The sequence below is a fragment of the Oryza brachyantha genome, chromosome 8 (assembly GCF_000231095.2).
Source record: "Oryza brachyantha chromosome 8, ObraRS2, whole genome shotgun sequence".
Lineage (NCBI taxonomy): Eukaryota > Viridiplantae > Streptophyta > Magnoliopsida > Poales > Poaceae > Oryza > Oryza brachyantha.
Genome location: NC_023170.2, coordinates 11,288,812 through 11,311,484, shown reverse-complemented (window position 1 = coordinate 11,311,484; position 22,673 = coordinate 11,288,812). Strand labels below are relative to the sequence as shown.

At 38.2% G+C, this 22,673-nt stretch overlaps 2 protein-coding genes across 2 annotated transcripts; one reads left to right on the top strand and one right to left on the bottom strand.

Moving 5' to 3' along the window:
- Positions 1–4,405: 4,405 nt before the first annotated feature.
- Positions 4,406–6,166, top strand: LOC102700545 (pre-mRNA cleavage factor Im 25 kDa subunit 1-like). Its single transcript, XM_015840369.2, has 7 exons — positions 4,406–4,768; positions 4,912–4,957; positions 5,052–5,145; positions 5,343–5,440; positions 5,532–5,618; positions 5,708–5,818; positions 5,903–6,166. The coding sequence occupies exons 1-7, from the start codon at positions 4,602–4,604 to the stop codon at positions 5,972–5,974; spliced, it is 675 nt and encodes a 224-aa protein (XP_015695855.2). The 5' UTR covers positions 4,406–4,601; the 3' UTR covers positions 5,975–6,166.
- A 20-nt stretch (positions 6,167–6,186) lies between these two features.
- On the bottom strand, positions 6,187–14,308 carry LOC102709866 (aminopeptidase M1-B). Its single transcript, XM_040526688.1, has 19 exons — positions 13,992–14,308; positions 13,749–13,894; positions 12,739–12,841; positions 12,341–12,527; positions 12,128–12,221; positions 11,851–12,004; positions 11,611–11,715; positions 11,402–11,518; positions 10,884–10,997; positions 10,346–10,528; positions 9,120–9,402; positions 8,917–9,038; positions 8,704–8,801; positions 8,308–8,485; positions 8,117–8,231; positions 7,956–8,023; positions 7,758–7,835; positions 6,792–6,869; positions 6,187–6,690 (listed from the first exon to the last, which is right to left on the bottom strand). Exons 1-19 carry the CDS (start codon positions 14,199–14,201, stop codon positions 6,505–6,507), a joined length of 2,619 nt encoding a protein of 872 aa, XP_040382622.1. The 5' UTR covers positions 14,202–14,308; the 3' UTR covers positions 6,187–6,504.
- Between the last annotated feature and the right edge of the window lie 8,365 nt (positions 14,309–22,673).

The following is a 22,673-nucleotide window of genomic DNA, read 5'->3' as shown; positions in this document are numbered from 1 at the left end:
GACGTCGAGAGAGAGCGCGGCGAGGCCGAGCAGTTGGGGGGTTTTGGGCGAGCGAGCAGGGGAGCGAGAGAGAGAGAGAGCTGGTGGGGCCCGGGAGGGAGGAGCTCGAGTTTCGAGGAGGTTGCCCGCCACGTGGCGCGGCGGGCCGCACCTGAGGGCTGAGAGACTGGCTCGGGGGCCGGGGCCGGGGCCGGACCCGGACCCGACCGCTGCGGTTTGGCTCGGCCGCGGCGGCTCGCGACGCGGGTGCCGTGCACCACCGTCTTGGGCGACCGCGTCGTATACGCTTCTCCTTTTATAGGCCGTGAGGTGAGGTGACGCGCAATACTACTTCTTTAGTGCAGTGTATTTCTCGGCCATGAATTACTGCATCGGTGGTGGTCGTTACTGCCGCAATTAGAGAAGTAAAGTCCAATAGTATGAAAACCGCCGGCTCTAAATCGTCTATAACTAATTTAATAGTTAATTTATATAATAATTATTTATAATTATATACTAGACAATTAATATTTGGTCCTACCTATTTTACACATATATGTCTGAGAGTCCGTACTACAGCTGATTATAAATATGTAGTCCGCTGCTATTTTCTCTCCTCTCTTATCACATTAAAATATATTTATAACTGACTTATACTCTGCTGTTGCATCTGCTCTTAAGCATGGGTACGGTAGATGGATAATTTATTGTCGGCTCTGGCTTAAATAAATTAATTAAGTTTTATTTTCAATCGTAGTAATGAGACTACTAACCGGTAAAACGGCGGTAAACTATAGTTAATACTCTTTTAGTTATACTATGATGATATTTTTTCCATAATACAATTAATTAATGTATATAGTTTCATATTTTCACACGGTTAATCCATGTTATTTAGATCAGTGTAATATATGTTCTACATGTAAATATTTCATGTTTATGGTAGGTTTAGGTCAAATTTTGAGTATATTTTTTTATAATATATTTATAATCTAATAAGTTTATGATATCGTGGGAGCATTTTCTAAGCCAAAACTACACCACATTTTCTTTGTAAGATTATGCATTTGACAAGTTATTAACAATAAAAATGTGATGAACCAGTTAATAAAAATGCACACAATTATATTACTTCTATTTCAATATTTATTTTGTTATTTGACCAACGTAAATACTTTCTCCGTCTCAAAATAAATAAATGTTCTCTTCTAGTTTATATAAGAGAATACTTAAAATAAGTGGCTTCTTATAGTTCATAGAAGAGAATACTTATTCTGGAACATATGTAATAATTATTTATGACCTACTTAGTTACCATTAACACTAATGTATGCCTACACATATGTGGAAAAAGTACAATCAGTAGAAAAGAAAACAGAGAGGCCACAGACGACAAGGGTCCCCGTATACAATGCAATAATTAAGAAATATTTTAAATAAATTATTACATAGGATAACCATGTAGAATTGAAATATATAGTTGTTTTAGTCTAGTTTAATCATATTATTAATTAAAAATATGAATATTATATGCGATATATATGATATGCATAGGATATCGATAATTTTTGTTTTGGGTTCGCCACCGATGATAAGTGAGTAAATGAATAAAGAGAATAAAATCAGCTCTTGCCATACTTCCTGCACGTAACGTGAGAGTGATAGTATTAAATTCAAATATTGATTAATAATATTTACATCAAAAAATACTATCTAGTACTTTATAACATGGACATGGAGTATATAAAAATCACCATTAATATCTTGCATCGTAAATGCGCTAAGATGATAAAAGAGGGCAGATGTATTAATTCCTCAAAACAATATCTTGCTATCATGTACAATTGTTTGATGATATATACCAATCTACCAAAAAAAAGAAGAGAGAAATGTACTTTAATGTAGACTAGGTTGCCCTAAATACCCTTTGATCGAAAACGGAGAATTATAGGCCTAGTTGCACATTGCACGGCAACGAAAGAAGGGGAAATTCTAGTCTGTGATAATAGCTCGAATATTGTCTATATGGTGATTCACCCTGAGAATACCGCATGCACACCCTGACAATGCTGCATGTGCATGCTTTGACAAAGCTGAAGGATGCAACTGCATTTGTATGCACTGCACGTGTACTTGGGCAACATGAAAGAGCATAGGTGGATGCAGGCATTAAATATTTTATAGACAATCTAATAGATAAACTATTGTATAACTTGTTTATTTTATTGTCTATATATGATATAACAAGTACTCATAGACAACAATTATCTTAACCGTTATATGCCCTAACGTAATGTTTGTGCCCAAAGAGTTTTTGAGGCTGTTTGGTTGATGCCTTGAGCATTATGCCTAAGAAATTTGCATGACTGCTAGTCACGGAGAAGTCCACGAACTTTGCCTGATCAGGTAGCCTGTCTCTAAAATTGTTTGGTTGCGCATGGCTGCCTGAGAAGAAAATATGTGATTAGGCGTTGTATTGATTACTACTACTGCTAATAAAATGTTAACAGCAACACAATATTACCATCATTACAATACTGCATCGCTGCTTTCAATAATCTAAATAGATTGCATGCATCAAGAACAAGAACACAAAAAGAAATGAAGAAAAAATAAATCCAAATCAGCCCATACAGCAGAACAACAAAACCGTGCGGAGGCGAATCCGGTGATTCACCAATACAGTAGAACTGTAAATCCCAAAATCTTTGATCTACTTACTTGCTGCGGCGTGATTCCCGTTCATCCAATTGAATCTACAAACTACAACAGCGTTGCCTGGAGCTCAGGCGACCAAAATCGATCGCCTCACCCAGACTAATTGCACAAAAGATTGTTTCAGGCCAGGCGAGGATGTAGAAGCATCAGGGTGGCAACCAAACACCTATCTACATTTCTCAATTCTCAATGGACAACCGTATCGCCTAGAGCTCAGGCAACCAAAATCGATCGCCTGACTCAGGCTAATTGCACGAAAGGCTGCTTTAGGCCAGACGAGGGGCTGCTTTAGGCCAGGCGAGGATATAGAAGCATCAGGGTGGCAACCAAACACCTATCTACATTTCCTCAATTCTCATTAAGGTGTCTAGGTCGGGCAAACTTTCTCACTAATCGGGGGCTCAGGGCATGCTTAGAGATCCGTTAGCCTAAGCCGTACTGGGCCGAATTTTTTGAATTTATAAATATTTTACAAATTTAATTTTGCATTTCAGAAAATCACAAAACTAACCTCCTAGCGTCCTCTAGGAGAGTGGAAAGGTGATGTGGCAAACGGCCATTCGGTCGCGAGGGACGGCCGGCAACGGTGACACGGTGAATTTTTTATTTAGGTCCTTTCCGCCCTTACAGAGGGCGGCAAGGGGCAAACTACAAAAGTGCCGCACCCTCGGGAATTTTTGGACTGAACCGCGATTTGATGGATATATGTATAACATATGTAATTAATTTGTCACAATTGCTTTGGTGACTAAGTGGTTGTTATACTCCTCTTCTATCTAGGAGACTAGAGGTTGAATCCCTATCAAAGCAAATTTTCTTTGATTTTTTTCTTGGACTAACAAAAATAAAAGAAAATATGCTCTTATAGGATTCAACCTCTAGTCTCCTATAAGGAACATGGGGCTAGTAACCACTGAGCTAAGATAGTAGTTGTGATTATATATATATATATATAGTAAGTCTCTATCCTACTACTAGGTGTAGCTACCCCTTCACGTCTAAGGTGCAGAAACACATCTATATATATTTCTTCTCTTTTCCAACAGAAAGTACAAACTCTATACATGTAGTTATATCATTCACATGAGATTTAATAGTGTCTATATTTTCTGTTGGGTGGGAGCAGAAACAGTTATGAAAATGTTTTTCATCATGGACGTGCAGGGAGTAGCTACATCTGCTAGTAGGATCTAATTTTCATATATATATATATATATATATATATATATATATTATCAAACCGCGGTAAAATAGAAAAAAAATTTTTCCAGCGCACGCAACATTTTTGTAGTTTGCCCCTTCCCGCCCTATGTAAGGGCGGAAAGGACCAAAATGAAAAAGTCGCCATGCTGCTGTTGCCAGCCATTCCTCGCGGCTAAGCGGTCATTTGTCACATCACCTTTCCGCCCTCCTAGAGGGCGGCATGAGGTTAGTTTTGTGATTTTTTAAAATACAAAATTAAATTTGTAAATTATTTAATAAATAAAATTCAAAATTCAAAAATTTCTACTGGGCCAACATTACCATGGCCTACCCAAAGGATTACTGCGGCCCGTCAAATTTAGGCTGGCCGTGCGGGCCGGGATCGATGACCAGGGCCCACACGCCGCGCGAGCTGGGCCCACCCACCAACCCCACTCCGCACAAGCCCACAAGGCGCAGAGGCAAGGCACAGCTGTCCCCGCGCCACGCCCGCGCCACGTGGCCTTCCCGCTCCTGACCTTTCTCTACCCTTCTCCGCTCTTCTCTCTGCCTCCCCGCGGGCGCCCTGCCCCTGTAGGCGACGGCGACGACGGCAGAAGCTTCCCAAACCCTCGCCTCCCCGTCCCCGTCTCCGTCGCCTTGTGATCCGCCGCTGCTGCTATAAGTTTGCGGGGGTGGTCACCAATCGGCGGGGGCACGGCATGGGGCTGGAGATGACGATGCCCGCCGCGGAGGAGGCTGCGCCTGCGCCTGCGCGGGTGGAGGTGTACCCGCTCAGCCGCTACTACTTCGGCGCCAGGGACGTCGCCGGCGGCGGGGGCGCCGGCAGGGAGACCGCCGCCGACCGCGTCCTCCGCCTCAAGGCCAAGTACGTACGCGGCTACTACTACTAGTGCTTACCCACGCACGCGCGGCTCGAGCCGGCCGCGCGCCACCTGCTCGATCAAATGCGATTCTTAATCAGCTCGAGCGATTTATTTCTGCCTCATCTTTTGCGTGCTTGATCTGCAGCTTCGCGGCGCACGGACTCCGGACCACCGTCCATGGCGTCCTCCTGGTCTCTCCCTTCTTCCGCTCCCCTGCCTGATCCGCTTGGCCATTTCTTCTTCCTTATCTTCAAAGTTTTGCTCGCTCCCGGTGTGTGCCTGCAGGTGGAGCTGTTCGATCATCCGCACGTGCTGCTGCTGCAGGTCAGGAACTCCTCCTTCCTCCTCCCCGGAGGCCGCTTGAGGCCAGGGGAGCAAGGTACTGCTCATCACCTCAATTGCCCCACGATTTTCCATAAAATCTGTACCCCATGGAGGCAGCAATGGATCATACGAATGAATGAATTCAACCCACTAGTGAATTCTTGCAATGTGCAATTGTAACTATGATGCACTGGTATGCCTTACGATTTGGATGACGAGTTTGTTCTTGCCTTGTATCTCTGCTTGCTTCAGATGTTCCAGGGCTCAAGCGCAAACTTTCGAGCAAGCTATCAGTAGCTGGAAATCAGGATGTCGACCACGGCGGCGACGGCGACTGCGACGAATGGCAGGTAAGTGCAGCGCAACAGGATGTTCGTTACCAGTAATGTAGAGAGTAACACCGACAAGCAGTATGATCCAGCAAAGTTTTACATCAAACAGATCGGTGAGTGTGTTGGGATGTGGTGGAGATCCGAGTTTGATGCTGCTCCGTTTCCATATCTTCTCCCAAACGCCCGTGCGCCCAAGGTAAAAAAAGAAGTGGCAGTCCAGTTGATCCGTGTACTCTGTGTCGTTACTCTAACCGAAGTGATTGGACACTGCTGATTCTCATGAAGGAATGCATAAAGCTCTTCTTGATTAAGCTGCCGGTGTCGCGCCAGTTTGTTGTGCCCAGGAACATGAAGCTGCTAGCCGTGCCTCTGTCCCAGATTCATGACAATGCTCAGGTCCGTCAGCTGGATCATCACTATCCAACGTTAAGGATTTTAACATCTTTTTTCTAAGTTGCTTCGACTGATCTTTTCTTGCAGGTATACGGCCCAATCATAGCTGGAATACCAAACTTGCTATCTAAGTTCTCCTTCAACATCATCACTGACTGAGATGCCCTACTTGCCGCCAGGAGATCACACGGCTGTTAATTTACACTAGACAAGCATGTTGGATGTAGAGCATGTTGTATATAAACTTAACCTGGTAAAACTTGCATTCCCGTGTATGATGTGCAGTTCCCTTTTTTCTCTTTACCATGTTTGATGAAATTGGCGTAATGTATTTTATTTGTATATTTTCTCAACACCTGGTGTGTTGTTACTTTTTTTTTTTTTTTTTTTGGTTTAGGCTGTAGAAATGAATCGGCTTGGAACAAGATTTATGATTTCATTGGCTCACTGCTACTGGCTCTGAGACGAACATGTCTTTTCGATTGCCCAAGCGAAAGCAGATCAGATGAAACTAAACAACTTAAAAAGAGGCAATCGAAGCAGGTAAAATAAAACTAAGCCAAACTTAAAAGATATGGTCTTTAGAGCAGCCACACCTGGCACAACCTTTCCAAGAACATTTTTTTTGTACGATCCTCCCATGAGCGTGCAACAGCAACCTCTCGTTTCTAAGCTTTAAGCCGAAATGGCTACAACTCGTGCTGCAGTAGCTCGTGCACTGTCTGACCGAGGGTAGGCTCGCTCCTGATGCTCTCGATCCATCTCGCGTTGATCCGGACCCTCTCGAGGCTTTGCTTCAGTGCACGCTCGAACGACGGTTTGGTTTTGCCGGCGAAGAACTCGGAAACTTCAGCAGCTTTCTCCTCTGTGGTGAACTGCTCATACAGAGAGGCAGCAACAGAAAAGGGAGTGAATTTAGTGGCAGAGCAGGAAGAGAGAAAAAAGAAGACAAAATTGGGTTGGTGATGTATGGTACCCGTGAAACGGTAGATTTGACGAAGTCTGATATGAGCGAGCTTGATGGCCAGGTCTTCAAGACACGATCCCAGTTTTCCTGCATCATGCACAGATGGGTTCGAGGGCATAAATATCCGACTTGCTCTGAACTCTAGAACCAGACTTGTTATAAACAACACAACTTATTCTAACTTGTTATTATAAATCAGACTTCCTCATTCTTGAATGGTGTGTCATGCAGGCGGCATCCTTTATATAGTGGAAATATGTTGCGTTGGTTTTGATGTGTTACTATGCTAGAAGCTTGGATTTTCCCTTGAATTGCAGAGAGCTATGTAGCCTCAAGAAAGGGATTGAAGCTTTGAATCTTAGGGAGGCCATCAACACTTTCTAGATAATCTCATATTTTTATTTGATTACAACTGCATAGACAACTTCACTTCATATGCAAGAACGCTGATTCCCAGCTTTCTATGACATGCTGTGTTTCTCTTGTTCAGAAGTATCACAGGGCCGCTCAGTAAAACCTTTTGCATTTGTTTTCAGGTTTTCTACAAAGAGCAGGACCAAACGATATTTGGTAAAAGAACTGACTGAACAAATTTGGGGAAAAGAGACCTGATTGTGCAAACAGGGACAGAACATGCACATAAAAGAATTTTGACAATTCCATCTTCCCTATTTCATAATTATTTTAAGATTTTAGTTTCAAGTCATAAAAGATCAGAACCAAATGATCTTTGGTAAAAAAAATGATTGCACCGGTTTGGGGGTGAATAAGCCTAATTGTGCAAGTAGCATATCAATAACACCCTACATGTATTGGCATTTGGTGGAACGAACCCCACAAGGGTAAAAATATTGAACAACACATACAATGCTTATAGTTTTTTTCCCCTAAATATCATGAATGTGTGCATTGTTCATTAGATATTAGATAGCAACATAAATAACCCACTTTAGGTACCCAGCAACTATAACATACCTTTAGCCATTCCCATGCAACTTCTCGTCCTTCTAAGCTAATACCACCAAGGACATAAAATGCATCCTGATTCCGTACCTAACAAGCAAGAGAGATATTAGATTGGCTTTTGTATGCATGGTGTTCAAGAAATCTCACTAAACCATTCGCTGTCTGGAACCATTTGTTCAAAATTAGTAAACTGATTTAGAGGCCAACCTCATCAGTAAGCATAAAGTTCAGTGCCTCGAGAACAATATCCTTATCTGGGCATGAAGACAATGAACCTAAAACAAAAGAAACATTATTTTTCAGGACAACCCAACTCACGAGAAAGTTCTGCTGTGTAACTTTAAGCTAGACAGTTGGAATTCACAAACCTAAGACGCGTGATTTCTCCTGTGCTTCAGCAGTTTCTCTATAGATTTTCAGGAGAGCATCATAACCAGCTCTGCTGGAGGTAGTAACGGTCCGCATCACAGCAAGATATGAAGCCTGCACACCAATGCATTTTAGTATACTAGACATCAAAGAGGTAACACTCAGTGGTATGTTAAGCAAAAGCATGAACCTTTCTAGTGTCTGGTGGAAGAAGGTTAGTTTTGCGGTCTTTTAAGAAGATATGGAACCGTCTAACTCCCTCATTTATAGTCTCTTCGTGTCCGAGTTTGACAAGGGCGATCAAGAGCAATGATCTAAGCATTACATCAAGATGGCTCTCACCATCCTTGGGATCCCAGCCTAGCGTTCTGATATTTTGAAGTAGAAGGATTTCAATATGGTCACAGAAAGGAAACAGCAGAAGAATATAGTAACACAAGTTTAACAGAAACAAATTCACTGGTGGCGTGTGCTATGATAAACTCAAAGTATAAATATAAATGCACATAAATGGCAATATCCAGATTCTGGAAATCTGGACAGAAATGATGATGAAAATAGGTAAACATTAAGCTTATTGGCATACTTGGCAGCTGATAGAAGAAGATTGATCAAAAGCTGTTTGATATTTCTGCACAATTCAGGAGTAGCATCAACTGATATCTTATCAATGCCTAAGCATACCTGTCAAAAAGGAAGCATGTATTTAATATTGAGAGCAATAGTCGATACCATAGAATCGATCAAAGATACAAGGTAGATGTCAAATGTCATTGGAGTTGACAAAAGGTTTACTTACAGAGGTTACATGTGAAAGTACAGTGTAATCAGACTCATCACGATATGCATTCAGGAGGCGAAGCAAGGATGTCAGTGTTTGTTTGCGAGCCACAGAAAGGGAATATGAATCTTCCACAATACCTGCAGCAAAATGTTGTGTTTGTGTTGTTAAAAATCTTGAAGATATGTTATTTTAGTATTCAAAAATCATTTTGTCTTTACCAATCTTATCCATTAAAGAGAGTTTCTTGGCTTTGATTGCCTTTTCAAGTCCAGCTGCAAGTTCATCATCATACTTCACTCTATAAAATCCAGTTTGGTCTATGTTCAATTTGATCCAGCAATTTTCACTCTTCTCTCCTCCAGCATTTTGGCCGTCTATATGGACCTTGTCAGTCTTGCCCTTCAATAAAAACTTTTTCTGTGCATCATATGAGCCACAACATGATGTTATAGGAACAATCCACAATCCTGGACCAGAGGATCCGTCCGATAGAAACTGTGCCTGTAATAGAACAAAGACTGTAAGTTTCTCTTTTTGCAATATCAAAGCACTGGTGTGGGCCAGCAGAATGAAATTTTCTTATTTCTTTACTTCTAAATCTGTTTGTTATCTTGCCTGGTTATTGGATGCATTTGAGAAAAAAAAATACAAACATGCACTTGTGAACGAAGTCATTGGCAGACCATACATGAATACCAGTTATTATGATTCTGAGTTTCTGATCAAGTTGACATGCATAATTCTCCTAAAAGTGTTTGAGGAAAGGTGAAGGCCTCTAGAGTCTAGACAGCTATGAGAAGTTAAAAACATGAAACAAACTAATAAGAGTTGAGACATCCATGTCCATACTCCTATAAAAAGTAGTAGTGGTGGTGGTGGGTGGTGAATCTGCCATCCACCCACGCCACCACCAACTCCATATTTTTCAAGGAAAAATAATATGGGACCCACATGTCAACCACCCCACTTTTTTTGAAAAAGAAAAAAGACTAATGGGCCATATGTTTGTAATAAATACATGCTACAATTAAGAGATAGTGTATGTAGAAATTAATTGTAATAATATATTAATGATAATTTTCTTTAATAAAATCCCATTGCAATCATGGGCAATATGATAGTATGAATAAAAGGCAGAGGCTCTGGATGACCTCTAATTCAAACACAAGTTATTTTAGTCTTCTCCATCTCTCCACGTGTAAGTCAACACAGAATTTGGAGGCAATTTTGTCTCTTTTTTCTACCTCTATTCCCTTGCTACTTAAAAGCTAGCACTCTCACGAATAAATGAACGGAACATCATTTGTTCTTGTGCACAAGGCCAAAAAAACTTAAATTTTAGATTGGACAAAGTATAAAACAATGGAAAGGCAAAGCCCATGTATGTGTATAACCAGTTCATGGATGTTGGTATAACATGAGAATGAGATATCTGCCAGAAAACCTGTTCAAGGTGCAAATCACGTCCATCTAGTTTTGCATAAATAACAGGGTATCCTTGTTGCTTAGTCCATGTAGTCATCAAATCCTTAACAGGCTCCCCAGTTTCATCCTCAAGAACAGCCCATAGGTCTTCTGTTTTGGCATTCGAGTAAGCATATTTCTTTATATATGATGCCAAAGCTTTCTGAAAGAGCAAAGATTCACAAAATCAACACTGCAGAAGGCCAATTAATTGTGATAGTAGATATAGTCAATAATATGATTTACTCTCCTAAAAAGTCAACAATATGCTAATATGGGCACTAAAATACTACATATTATTATCGAGTACTCAAAAGAAATGATATAATTGTAAAATTATGAATATTTTTCTTCACTTACTTTACTGTAAAGATTCTTATCTTGGGTTTATAGTTTGATCAACCAGAAGGTCGATCTTTGGTCTAAAAAACTGTCAATAGCTTTCATGAAAAAATTGCTCACCCCATTTTTCATGTATCTAAACTACATATTCTAGAGAAAGAAGAACAGCATTTAACCTGAAAACGCTCTGCACCAAGGTAACTTTGCAGCATGCGAATGACGGAAGCACCTTTATCATAGCTTATGGAATCAAAAATTGCATCAATTTCAGAGGCATGGTTTATGTCAACCTGAACAGATACCAAATAGCCAGATTAACAACTGAGACAAAGGTGCGGATGCTGTGGAAGACACAAATAGTAAACGATGCATGACAGCATGACATTTTGAGTTTCTATAAAATAACAATCTAATTTCTAAGAATCAACATCTGAATAATTCAAGCAAAGATATTTACATATCTGAACTTGGTTGTTCTGTAAGACTCTAATGATTAGTCAGTATGCACGCACAATGTGTATGCTTGTTAATTCACTTATCTTACTTCTTTTATGTACTGTTAATGTACTTCCATATCTACAATTGAAATTTGTGCAGCATCAAAATATTGTGTTTCTTATCCAACATAATGGCTACTAAAATGCTAATAAATCCTTTTCAGTGACTACACCAAAGCATACTGGAAGAAGATTACCTCAATAGGATGAGACTCTGCAAGCGCATCCAGTCTGAGCCCAGAGGTTGTCTCATCAAGGAATTGTGTCCAGTTATTCCATTCTGGGAATAATGCTTCCACAGCCAAATAACTAACCTGTTGAAACATGCAAAATAATTAACCGATTAAGATTCACGACAATGGGGAAATATTGTGATTTCACAAATAACAGTTTTCAGATCGATTACCCAGGAAGCAAAACCCTCATTTAGCCACAAGTGAGTCCACCATTCCATGGTTACAAGATTGCCAAACCATTGGTGAGCCAATTCATGTGCAACAGTGATTGCTACCTAAAGAGAACAGATGTTAATTAAAACAAAAGCAATTTACCTGGATGTAATTATATAGAAGCATTCAAGTGTGGCACTATCCCTCCAATAATAAATGAAATGAATGGATTTCATAAAGATAAATATATGTATCACCTGCTGTTTATTGGATGCTGAGGATAATAGTTCATCATAAAGTAAAGCTGTTTCCCGGTAAGTGACCAATCCATAATTCTCCATAGCTCCAGCAGCAAAATCAGGGATAGCAACCATATCCAACTTAGGCAATGGGTAAGGAGTGGCAAAATAACTGAGAAAAAACAAACATTAGTGATTCTGGTGAAGATAGCACCATCCATTGGTATCTTTACTCATGGCATTTTGCCTCAACATTGGAAATAAAACTTAGAAGCAAGGTAGGTTAGAAGCTTACTCTTTGTACAGATCCAGCGACTTAACTGCAACATCCAGTGCAAACTTTCCTTGGTTACTCTTGCCAACTTGAGCATACACACGAACTTTGGTGCCTACATTAAATTAACAAGCCAAGAAGAAATGTGTAAAAAAACAGGGAAGAAGGGCAATACAATAGCACTTGGAATGAAAGGTGGCAAATAACAGTTGCAAAAATTCAAAACTCTTCTACCTTCCAATGTTGAGCCCTCTACATAGTCAAATAAACCAACGACTATAGCCACTAGATAAGTTGACATAAGTGGTGATTCCTCATAATAGACAGTCTTGAGAGGTCCATGAACTTCCTCCTTAGTTGCTGGCATGTTTGACAAAGCTACCAACTCCAATGGAACTTCCAATGTAAGCTTGAACTTAGCCTAAAACAGAAATAGCCAGAAAAGAGATAGAAGTTATTTCAGATAATTGATCTGAGGCCTTCAGAATTCTAAAGAGCAAAGATCATGAAATATAAGGAGCTTAGACCTGTCTAAGAGCTGGAATGTGCAAACTGATCTTTTTATTATATATTCCTGTTTCAATTACATAAAAATATTCCTGAGTAAATAACAATGTAGCATCTTAAAACACCTTAAATGAAGGCTCATCCCAACATGGAAAACATCTTCTTGCATCAGCAGCTTCGAACTGTGTAACTGCCATGTTTTTCGACTCCCCCTTGTACTCATACTTGCTGCAATCAACCATCACCTCAAATACACTAAAAACAGGTAAAAGATATAGAAAAGAAAAACTGGTGCATCCGTGCATTCCAAAACTCCCTATGGTCAACAAAGAAAGCCATTTTAGAGGCTTTAGCCTGGTGCACACATATCAGGATGTGGTTAATTTATACATTTTTGTACAAAATTACCCTATTTAATCCCATGAATTGGTATTGTAAACCTTGGAATTAAAAGAATGCATCCCATAGTTTCACATGGAAATGATGTGATTAATACTAGATGACCAGCTGATGGACAATTGGTCAACGTCATTCTTTGTTGTACTCGGAATGCAAGCCAAAATGTCTTTCTTTTTTTACCGACGGGAGTACACCCATAATGTCATGTAAGAAAGTTTTGTTAAAAAAAAAATCAAAAAACGAAGGTTCAACCTTTCAAGATATAGGTACAGTCCTGATACATCACATTGCAATCATGAATCTTAGTGACACATAGACATGAGTAAACTAAGAGTTACATATGAAGTACAGAACACAGGTAAATAATAAAATCAAATTGTTGTAATTTCAAACAATAATGGAAGGTAATATCCCAAAAAACTATGTTTGCTATCTGGTTCCTATAATATTACAACATGTTAGAAAAACTATATTCACTAAGTGCATTATTAAGATAGATATACACATGACAATGCCGCATAGGGCCTTGTGAACATTGTGCATAACTGCGTTAGGCTGCAAGCTATGGCAATATGGAGTAGCAAATTATACTGATAACATAGAATTTTTTTTTAAGACTGAATATCAGGATCACGCTCACGCAGACCCCAATGGTTCACTTTCCGTTTAATAAAGACCATCTGGATTAACCATTGACATTGGATGGTCGTTCTGAACGAAATAGTAGCAACCATACCTCCTATAGAATCCCCTCATCTGATCGTTGAGCGTCCCTGTGAAGTCCATCTTGAGCACGCCCTCGCCGATCGGCAGATCCTGGTCGAACCCGATGACCAGGATCTCGTCCTCCTCGAAGAGCACCACCTCCGAGGGCACCAAATCCTACAACCCCGATACCAAAGGAGATAGCATGAGAATCTGCAACGGCAAAGGAGCACAAACAAAACACAGACACAAACACAGAGATGGTGCAGCGTGCCTGGAAGCGGACGGAGGATCCGTCGACGGCGAGCTCCGCGGCGTTGAGAACGAGGTGGCGGGTGGGCACGGAGACGGCGACGGCGACGGCCGCGGAGCCGGAGAAGGCGCAGGCGGCGAGGTCGGGGCGGAGGCGGAGGTCGTAGCGGCGCGGCGCGGCGCACCGCGGGAGGCGCGCCTGGCCCCGGAACTGCTCCGGCGAGGCCGCCATTACCTCCGGCGTGGGGGCCCGGGGGGTTTCGCGCGGAGCGAGCTGCGAGCGAGCTAGCGGCGGGGCGGCGGCGAGAGAGCAGTGGGGGGCACGGCAGATCAGAGTGGCGTGCGGCGAGTGGGATTGGAGGGGGAGGAAGACGATTATGCCCCCATTGTTTAGATGGGGCTAAACTAGAGATGGTAATGGGGACTCGAGACCTGATGGATATTTACTCTATTAGGGTATGGGTATGGGCTAAATATATTATCTAAGTAATTGGACAAATACTTTCATCCGATGGGTACGCGGGTATGGAAATGTTCTTATGATCTCCATACCCGTTTACCCATGGTTAATAAATATATGTAAGTTTAAATGCATGTCATGGCCTAATATCAAATTAACCAAAACCATAGGTATTTAAACCATCCATACCTTTTCCACCATACTATATGAATGTGTGATGTCCTAAGTATCTAACGTCTATACAATATACTATATGAAAACCGTGGTATTTAGATTGTTTTGAACTTTTGCGGGTATATGGGTGACCCGACGGGTAAGGTTTATCCAAGTGGGTATGGGTATAGGGAAGTTTTCTTACCCGTGATGGGTATGGGTATTTTAATGGTACGGAATTTTACTAGTGGGTATGGGTATGGGATAGCAATACCCGATGGGTATTTACCCATTGTCATCCCTAGGCTAAACTTTTTAGCCCCATGTCACATCGGATATTTGGACACTAATTTGAAGTATTAAACACATACTAATAAAAAAAACTAATTTTATAAATGAGAGTTAATCCACGAGACGAATTTTTTAAACCTAATTAATCCATAATTAGCAAATTTTTACTGTAGCATCACATAGGCTAATCATGGATTAATTAGGTTCATTAGATTCGTCTCGTGAATTAGCCCAAGATTATAGATGAGTTTTATTAATAGTCTACGTTTACTATTTATAATACGTGTCCAAACATCCGATGGGACAAGGGGCTAGGCTAAAGTTTAGCCCCTTGTCCTAAACACCACCTAAAAAAAGGAACTCTTTTTTTAAGAGAGAATTCACTGTATGCCACAAAAATTATACCATGTTTCTTTTATGCCATGCAAAAAATTAAACTTCCCTATATGTCATTCACTTAATTTTTTATCCTTTACGTGCCAATGCCGTTAACTTTTTCATCCAACTCCGTTAACTTATTTTGCTTACGTTCCTTCTATGCCACTACATGCCAAATGATCCGAAACATAGCATTGAAAATTGGTATTTTCGAATAAAATTTGAAATTAAGACAACAGAATTGAAAATTGATATTTTCAAATAAAATTTGAAAATTGATATTTTCAGATAAAATTTGAAAATTGATACTTTCAGATAAATTTGAAATGACCCGCAGCATAGAATTGAAAATTTGAAAAATATCAATTTCCCTACTTTGAAGAGTACTAAAGAGCAATATTTGACCTCAATCGCTAACTATCACAGCCTGGGTATCTTTTTTAAACCTTTTGAAAAATTTCAAAAACTAAAATGGTGTTAAATCTCTGAAAAAAATAAACGAGTAAACAAAGTGACAGAAAATCTCTGAAAAATTCTAAGTAGGGAAATTATATTTTCAAATTTTCAATTCTACGTTGCAGGTCATTTCAAATTTATCTGAAAATATCAATTTCCAAATTTCATTCGAAAATATCAATTTTCAATTCTGCAGTCTTAATTTCAAATTTTATTCAAAAATACCAATTTTCAATGCTATGTTTCGGGTCATTTGACATGTAGTGGCATAGAAGGAACGTAACCAAAATAAGTTAATGGAGTTGGATGGAAAACTTAACCGTAGTGGCATGTAAGAAAAAAAATTAAGTGAATGGCATAGAGGAAAGTTTGATTTTTTGCATGAAAAGAACATGATATAATTTTAGTGGCATACAGGGAATTCTCTCTTTTTTTCACTTGCTTCTGGAATTGAGCATACACAGGGATTAAACGGATTAAATATGGTTGAAAATTAGCTCTATCATATTTTTTTATTTTTTATACTAAAATCAGAACCGAAAACCCAGATACGAAGACGGAATTGAATATTATCGAATACAAATACGGAGTGGATACAAATCGAAAAGAATAGGGTGATGTAACATAAAAACCCTATAAACTAAGCTTCACAAATCATCAAAAAATATAACTTTTTGTTTTTTTTCTAATATAACTCATCAACATTTCTAAGTATAAGTGATTAGTGGTAATAAGAAACATCTATGGCGACTGTGGGGCCATCGGGACGTACTCGTGTGAAGCCGTGAACGCCTGGACTATTTAAAGGTAGTCAGGTAGAACCAGCTAGGGTTAACACTAGTTGGGTCAATGGGATGGACTTATTTGAGTTGGGTTGATTGGATTGAGTAATTAATGTATTACTACGGATATCTAAAAAAATCCCGATAGTATCTAACCGTTTTCCGAATTCGACGGATACACCTTTACTGTATTCATTTTTGTTTCCGTTTCCAAACAAAAAAACGAATTTGATTCCAAATTCGAAAATTTTCAAAACTTTCCGGCCGAAGTTGTCTGGATCCAAAAATGGCTCGGTCATACGGAAATTATCCGAACCACTTTCAACGCTAAGCATATGCACCGACAATGCCTTTGGATGGCAGTCAACTTGTGTTGGCCGGATCCGATATGGGTATTCATGTTTCTAAGGATACGGTGGTCCAATTTTGTATTTGGTTAGATGGATTGGATGATGTAACTTTTTGTTTGTTTCGATGAACGAGGGTGGATATGACGAAGCATATTAAATTACTAACAAATAATAATATAAATTAATTATTATAGATCTTGTCATAACTAGTACCAATTAACAAGAAAATATATCTATTAACCCTAATTAAGACTAATTTAAAATTAGTAATTAATGACTAATGATAAAATATGCTAATTATCACTAATCAATCACTAATGACCATGGTTAGTCAAGGTGGATGAGTTCATTCGGACAACTTGACTAAATACACTCATTTGCCATCTTTATGGAGTAGTCTCTTTTCTCGGCCATCATATCCAATTTTGTTCGCTGACCTCCCGTACGAAGATATCCAGCCAAACAAACTATAGGTATGTACACCTACGATTGCAGTAAAATTGTTCAAAAAAAGTCATGCCTATGGTTATGGGAGACCGAACAAGATTCATCATAGTTACTTACTCTATTTTCATAATTAAATAGACATAGTTAAATTTTGTTAAGATAGATGGGTTAAGCTAGTACTATGTGGTTTAACATGATATTAGTGGCACTGGTGTTGTGTGGTTCAGCACAATATTAGTGTTGGTTGGGTCTGGTTTGGTGTGGTTAAGCACTGACTAGTGTTTTGTTTAATAATATTATTTAATTATCAATGTTTTGCTTTTGTAAAATGTTGTTTTATGCAAAAGTAACCCCTGAGCCTTTTATTCCTTTTTACACCATTATGCATATATTTATTACATTTGTCTGGTGTGCCATGGTGAGTATGGTGGTTGTAATCAGTCTTTCGTTTGGTCCTTTTTCCCTAGAAGCCAGAGGTGCGTTCGATGAGGATTTATTTTAAGATTAGGTAAGTTGCTATACTCAAGTGTTGTCTGTCGATTGTGCCTACTGCTATTGCTTCTCTGTAGTTACATTAGTTTTCTTTTTTGTTGTTATTTTATTTTTTATTAATACGATTGATCTGCATAAATTTTGCATAAATTTGTCATAGCGTGTACTTGGGTTGGTCCTCATCCGAAATTTAATACATACTATTGTTCAGAAATAGGTGTAATTCTGGGCACACTCTCCAACCAAACATTCTTTTGTTTGATATTCCTTTTACCTCTCAGATTGGATGTACTTTTCTCTATCTTGTTCTTCATGTTCTTTGTATTTATCATATCTTCATTTCTATCGGTGTAAAACTTCAAACACAGAATCATGATTCTTGTTTTTACCATATTACAATTTCTTCCATGGCTCTAGTATGATTTTTCTTCCGGGTAATTTTATAGGTACGTTAAAAAAAGTTCAGTTAGACTTAGGATTTTAACCATTTGATCTGGATAATTTGTAATTATTTGCTAAAAGTAAAGATGTAGCCATTGTTTGTCATATAAGTTATATAAAGAGTTTGCAAGAACCTTTTGTACTTGTATAATTTTTGTTTTTGTTATCAACTATAAAGGTAAAAACCAGATATAAAACATATCTAAATATATGTCAGTGTTATGGATACGGGATATCCATAGACATGTACTTATCTCGACAGGAGTACTACATAGTGATATACCCGTGCTAACGCTACAGTGTTATAATATTTTCATTCATATATTATTTAATTTCGTTAGTGAAACTATTTTTTCTAATAGATCTAATTGCACCTTAACTCGATTCATCATATATCAAACATACATGTGCTAACATATGATGATATTTAATAATAAAAATCAAACGATTGAAATAAAATTTATGGTTTAGACATTGCACAATTTTATCCATCCACAGTAATATTCAACCAAATGAATTTTATGGCCATATGTGTACTATCCCTTATGCTATTAAGAAATGTCTATACTAAAGATATACTAAATATAAATTTTTTTAAAGACGTGCATATCGGTCCTTAATACAATACAATTATGATCTATCTTCTAATTCATGTAAAATGAAGTATTTAGGCAAATTTGTGCAATCCTAGTGAACAATGTTCTTTTATCAGAATCTAACAGGAATAAAAAATCTTATATACAATCAGTCATAAATCTGGCATGTATGTGTATACATAGAATAATTATAGGAACTATATACTGTGTCAATTTATATTTTATAGGACATTTCTAATATATAGAAAGATTTTGTCTATGCATTACACATACAGAGTTTCTAATACAAACTTATATTATAGAAAGTTTCTAATATATTTTATCACTATAGAGTAGATTAGATGATACATGTGCATATATATTAAATAAATAATTTAATTTGAACCCAAACAAGTTGTTCATTTTTATTTTATGATCGACTTATGATATAGTATATTTGCAATAAAATTTGAAAAATACAAATGGCCAACCATAGTTTCAAAATTTAACTACGCTTAAAAAAACAGACGAAGTAGTACAAATACTACTGCGTCAAAAAATAGCTCCTGCAGTTACCTATGAGCCAATCTAAACACACACATGTTTATAATTTAAATAATATATATATATATTACAAAATTTATTTTATACTCGTTTTTTTATTTGACACTATTGATTTATTCATGTTGATATACACATATAAGAAAACACCAAGCAAGTATTACAAATACCACTGTGTGAAAAATATCTTTCATTATTTAATATTGTCAACTCGAACGTACATATAAATATTAGATTATATATACACACATTCAATAAACCCTCCGACCTTTTTATGACACATTGAATTTTGAATCTCTATTTAATCGAGATTTAATGCATTAAATTTGATATAGGGATGATATATGGAAATTGAGCGTGATTTTGGGAGCCAGTAAATAGAAGGAGAGTTTAATGAAATGTATGTGTGATTTGGGGAAACCCATAAAAGGAAGGAGGGTTTATTGAACGTGGACCATTCGATCTGATGTAGATGATTTGAGCCGTTGGATTTGTCCAATGAGTAAAACAAGTTTGTGCACTATAGTATAGATAAGAAATCTATATCCAGCCTTTTTATGATACGTTGAATTTTTGATCTATATTTGACTGAGATTTAATCCGTTAAATTTGATATAGGGAGGATGGATGGAAAGTGCGTGTGATTTTAGGAGCCGGTAAATAGAATGAGAGGTTAACAGAATGTAGGCATGATTTGGGGAACCCATAAAAGGAAGGAGGGCGTGGACTGTTCGATCTGAAGCAAATGATATCAGCCGTTAGATTTGTCTAATGAGTAAATCTTGTTGGTGCACTATAGGGTAGAAATACTCTATGAAAAAAATTCCCATCCATATTGATAAAGTCCCGAGCATATAATGAAGGGCTCCTTGATAGATAATCAAATACAGAGTCTACTCGAATCCTAGCAAGATTTTTCATATAGTTTACAAATTTGTCTCCCTAATTTTACTTGGACAAGAGGACAACCGTGGGGATAAATAAATGACCCACCAGAGGGGGTGGGCAAGGGAGCAGGCCTTAAGAATTCAAGAAGCCTTGAGATGCCATATAGACCCTGAGTGACAATTAGAAGCGAACGAATATAATCTTATTGAGTCTATGTTGGAGAGGCCCGATAATATCTAGCTGTTGATAACCATGCTCGTGCTACCATGCCGATAGAGTTGAAACCTTGACTAAGGTTTACTCCTTGTATATCGTACTTATGTGAGATTGCTATAAAGGCAATACTGACTCTGGCTAATAGGAGTAGGGCTATTAACCATTATTAAGAAGACCAAACATGTATAAAAACACATGTGTTCTTCTCATAATTGCTATCTCACAAATACTTTAGCACTGATTGAACCCTACATCATCGAATATCGTAATCAGATCTTTGTTCTGATAGTTGATGCACCAGATAGGGGGTTGTTGTTTCGAAGGTTTTCATCGAAGATAACTTCCAGAAGTGACACTTTTGACAAGGTCTCCATGATAGCTTGGGCCTAGGAGATTTAACGTAGGTCACCTACCTTCGCATCGAAACCATCACCATTTTAATCATCAACAATTTGATCTACTACGATAGATATTGCTTTAAGACATCGTCATCGTGGAAGACAGTAGTTCAAAATTGTCGATCTTGGAGCCTTAAATTGGGGACCCGAGCTAATAACTTCTGAACTAAAATCGTCAACTAGGTTGTGCTCCAGTGAAAATGTTGATCTTCATAAAGATATCAGGTTTGTCATTCCAATCTATTAATCATTTGATCAATTCATATATGATTTAGTATATAATGCGGTATTTAGTTGATAGACTTTTTTAAGCCAATATGCTAATTTGGTAGATACCTTTAACATGTATCCACCGGGTACGTATTTTTTTTATCCAATTTATCCTACCTTTTAATATAATAAATATATTGTATTTACATAGAGCATTTTATACACAATATTATTTTTACGAGCTCTTGTCATTAGGCTGACTACAATCTCATGGTTAGGGGTTTGCACTCTTTAATACATGTATAAATTTTGCTCGATCTATGGTGAAAAATATGTGATTTCAATATGCTTAATATATCCTGATACGACTACAAGATCTATACACATTACCGAATACATGCTCGATATTTTATGTTATATTTTTTTCTAGAAATTACTTTTCAAGAATATTAAGCACAATATTTCAAAATTGTCCCTAGTATCACCTAGGAGAGTTGTGAAAAGAGTTGCCATATCAGGATGATTTATCACAAAAAATAATCGATACTATCCAATATGCTTTGTTGAGATTTTGTCCATGTTTTTTGCTTGACTATTCAGGACATCAATAACAGAGGCTTCCACTCATAAATGGACAACCTAAGTCTCCGTTCATGCCATCTCCCGCGATGACTGAGTTAGATACCTCAAACAATGATGACATCACATGATATTGCTATACTATCCAACAATATCTCACAAAAGTAACAGATCTTATCAGACATAGTTATAAGTTGTTTGATGCCATCTATCTCAACTAGTTAGAATAAAAACTAGTCAGAACAATCATGAAAGAGGTGCTTCATTACCAAGCAGAGGGCCCGATACGCAACCTATGACATTTAAGATTATTATTGGCATAAACCTTAAACAACAATAATAAATTATGTGTCGTTGTCCAAATATAGAAGACATACGCGAACAAAACACAATGTGTCATTGCCTGAATATAGGATAGCCCCACCACCACCGTCCTTGCCGCTTGTTGGGCCTTCTGCGTGTGTTCTCGTGGTGGCAGAGTAAGCACAAGGAGGGAGGAATGACCATGGCAGAGATTGAGAACACCACCTACGTCGCTCCTTGCGGACAATGCAGGGGAGATCCATCAAATAGCACATTCTTAGAGTTAACTCTTGTAACTCCATTGATTTGACTAGTCCTGCAATAGCAATTGCATATATGTATACTTCTTTGGATGTAAATTGAAACCAACCATTTGACTTACGTATGACTCAGTCATTCAACGGCTACAGTGCCACTCACTTGACCTCCTTTATCTAATCAATTGTTACAGTGTTTCAATCGTACGCAGGTAGTATAATTATGTCATACGTATAGCGGGGTTGATGTAAATTAAAGGAGATATATTGTTTAAAACTTAACATTGACTAGCACCGAGATATATTCTACTTCGCCTAGCTCTTTATATTTATATATATATATATATATATATATATATATATATATGGTTTAGGTGGTTATTAAATAGATAGCCAGGTAGATTTTCTTGCTAGCTAGTGCTACAGTAAAAAATGATGCTATTGTTAGCTGAATGAGACTTTCACTC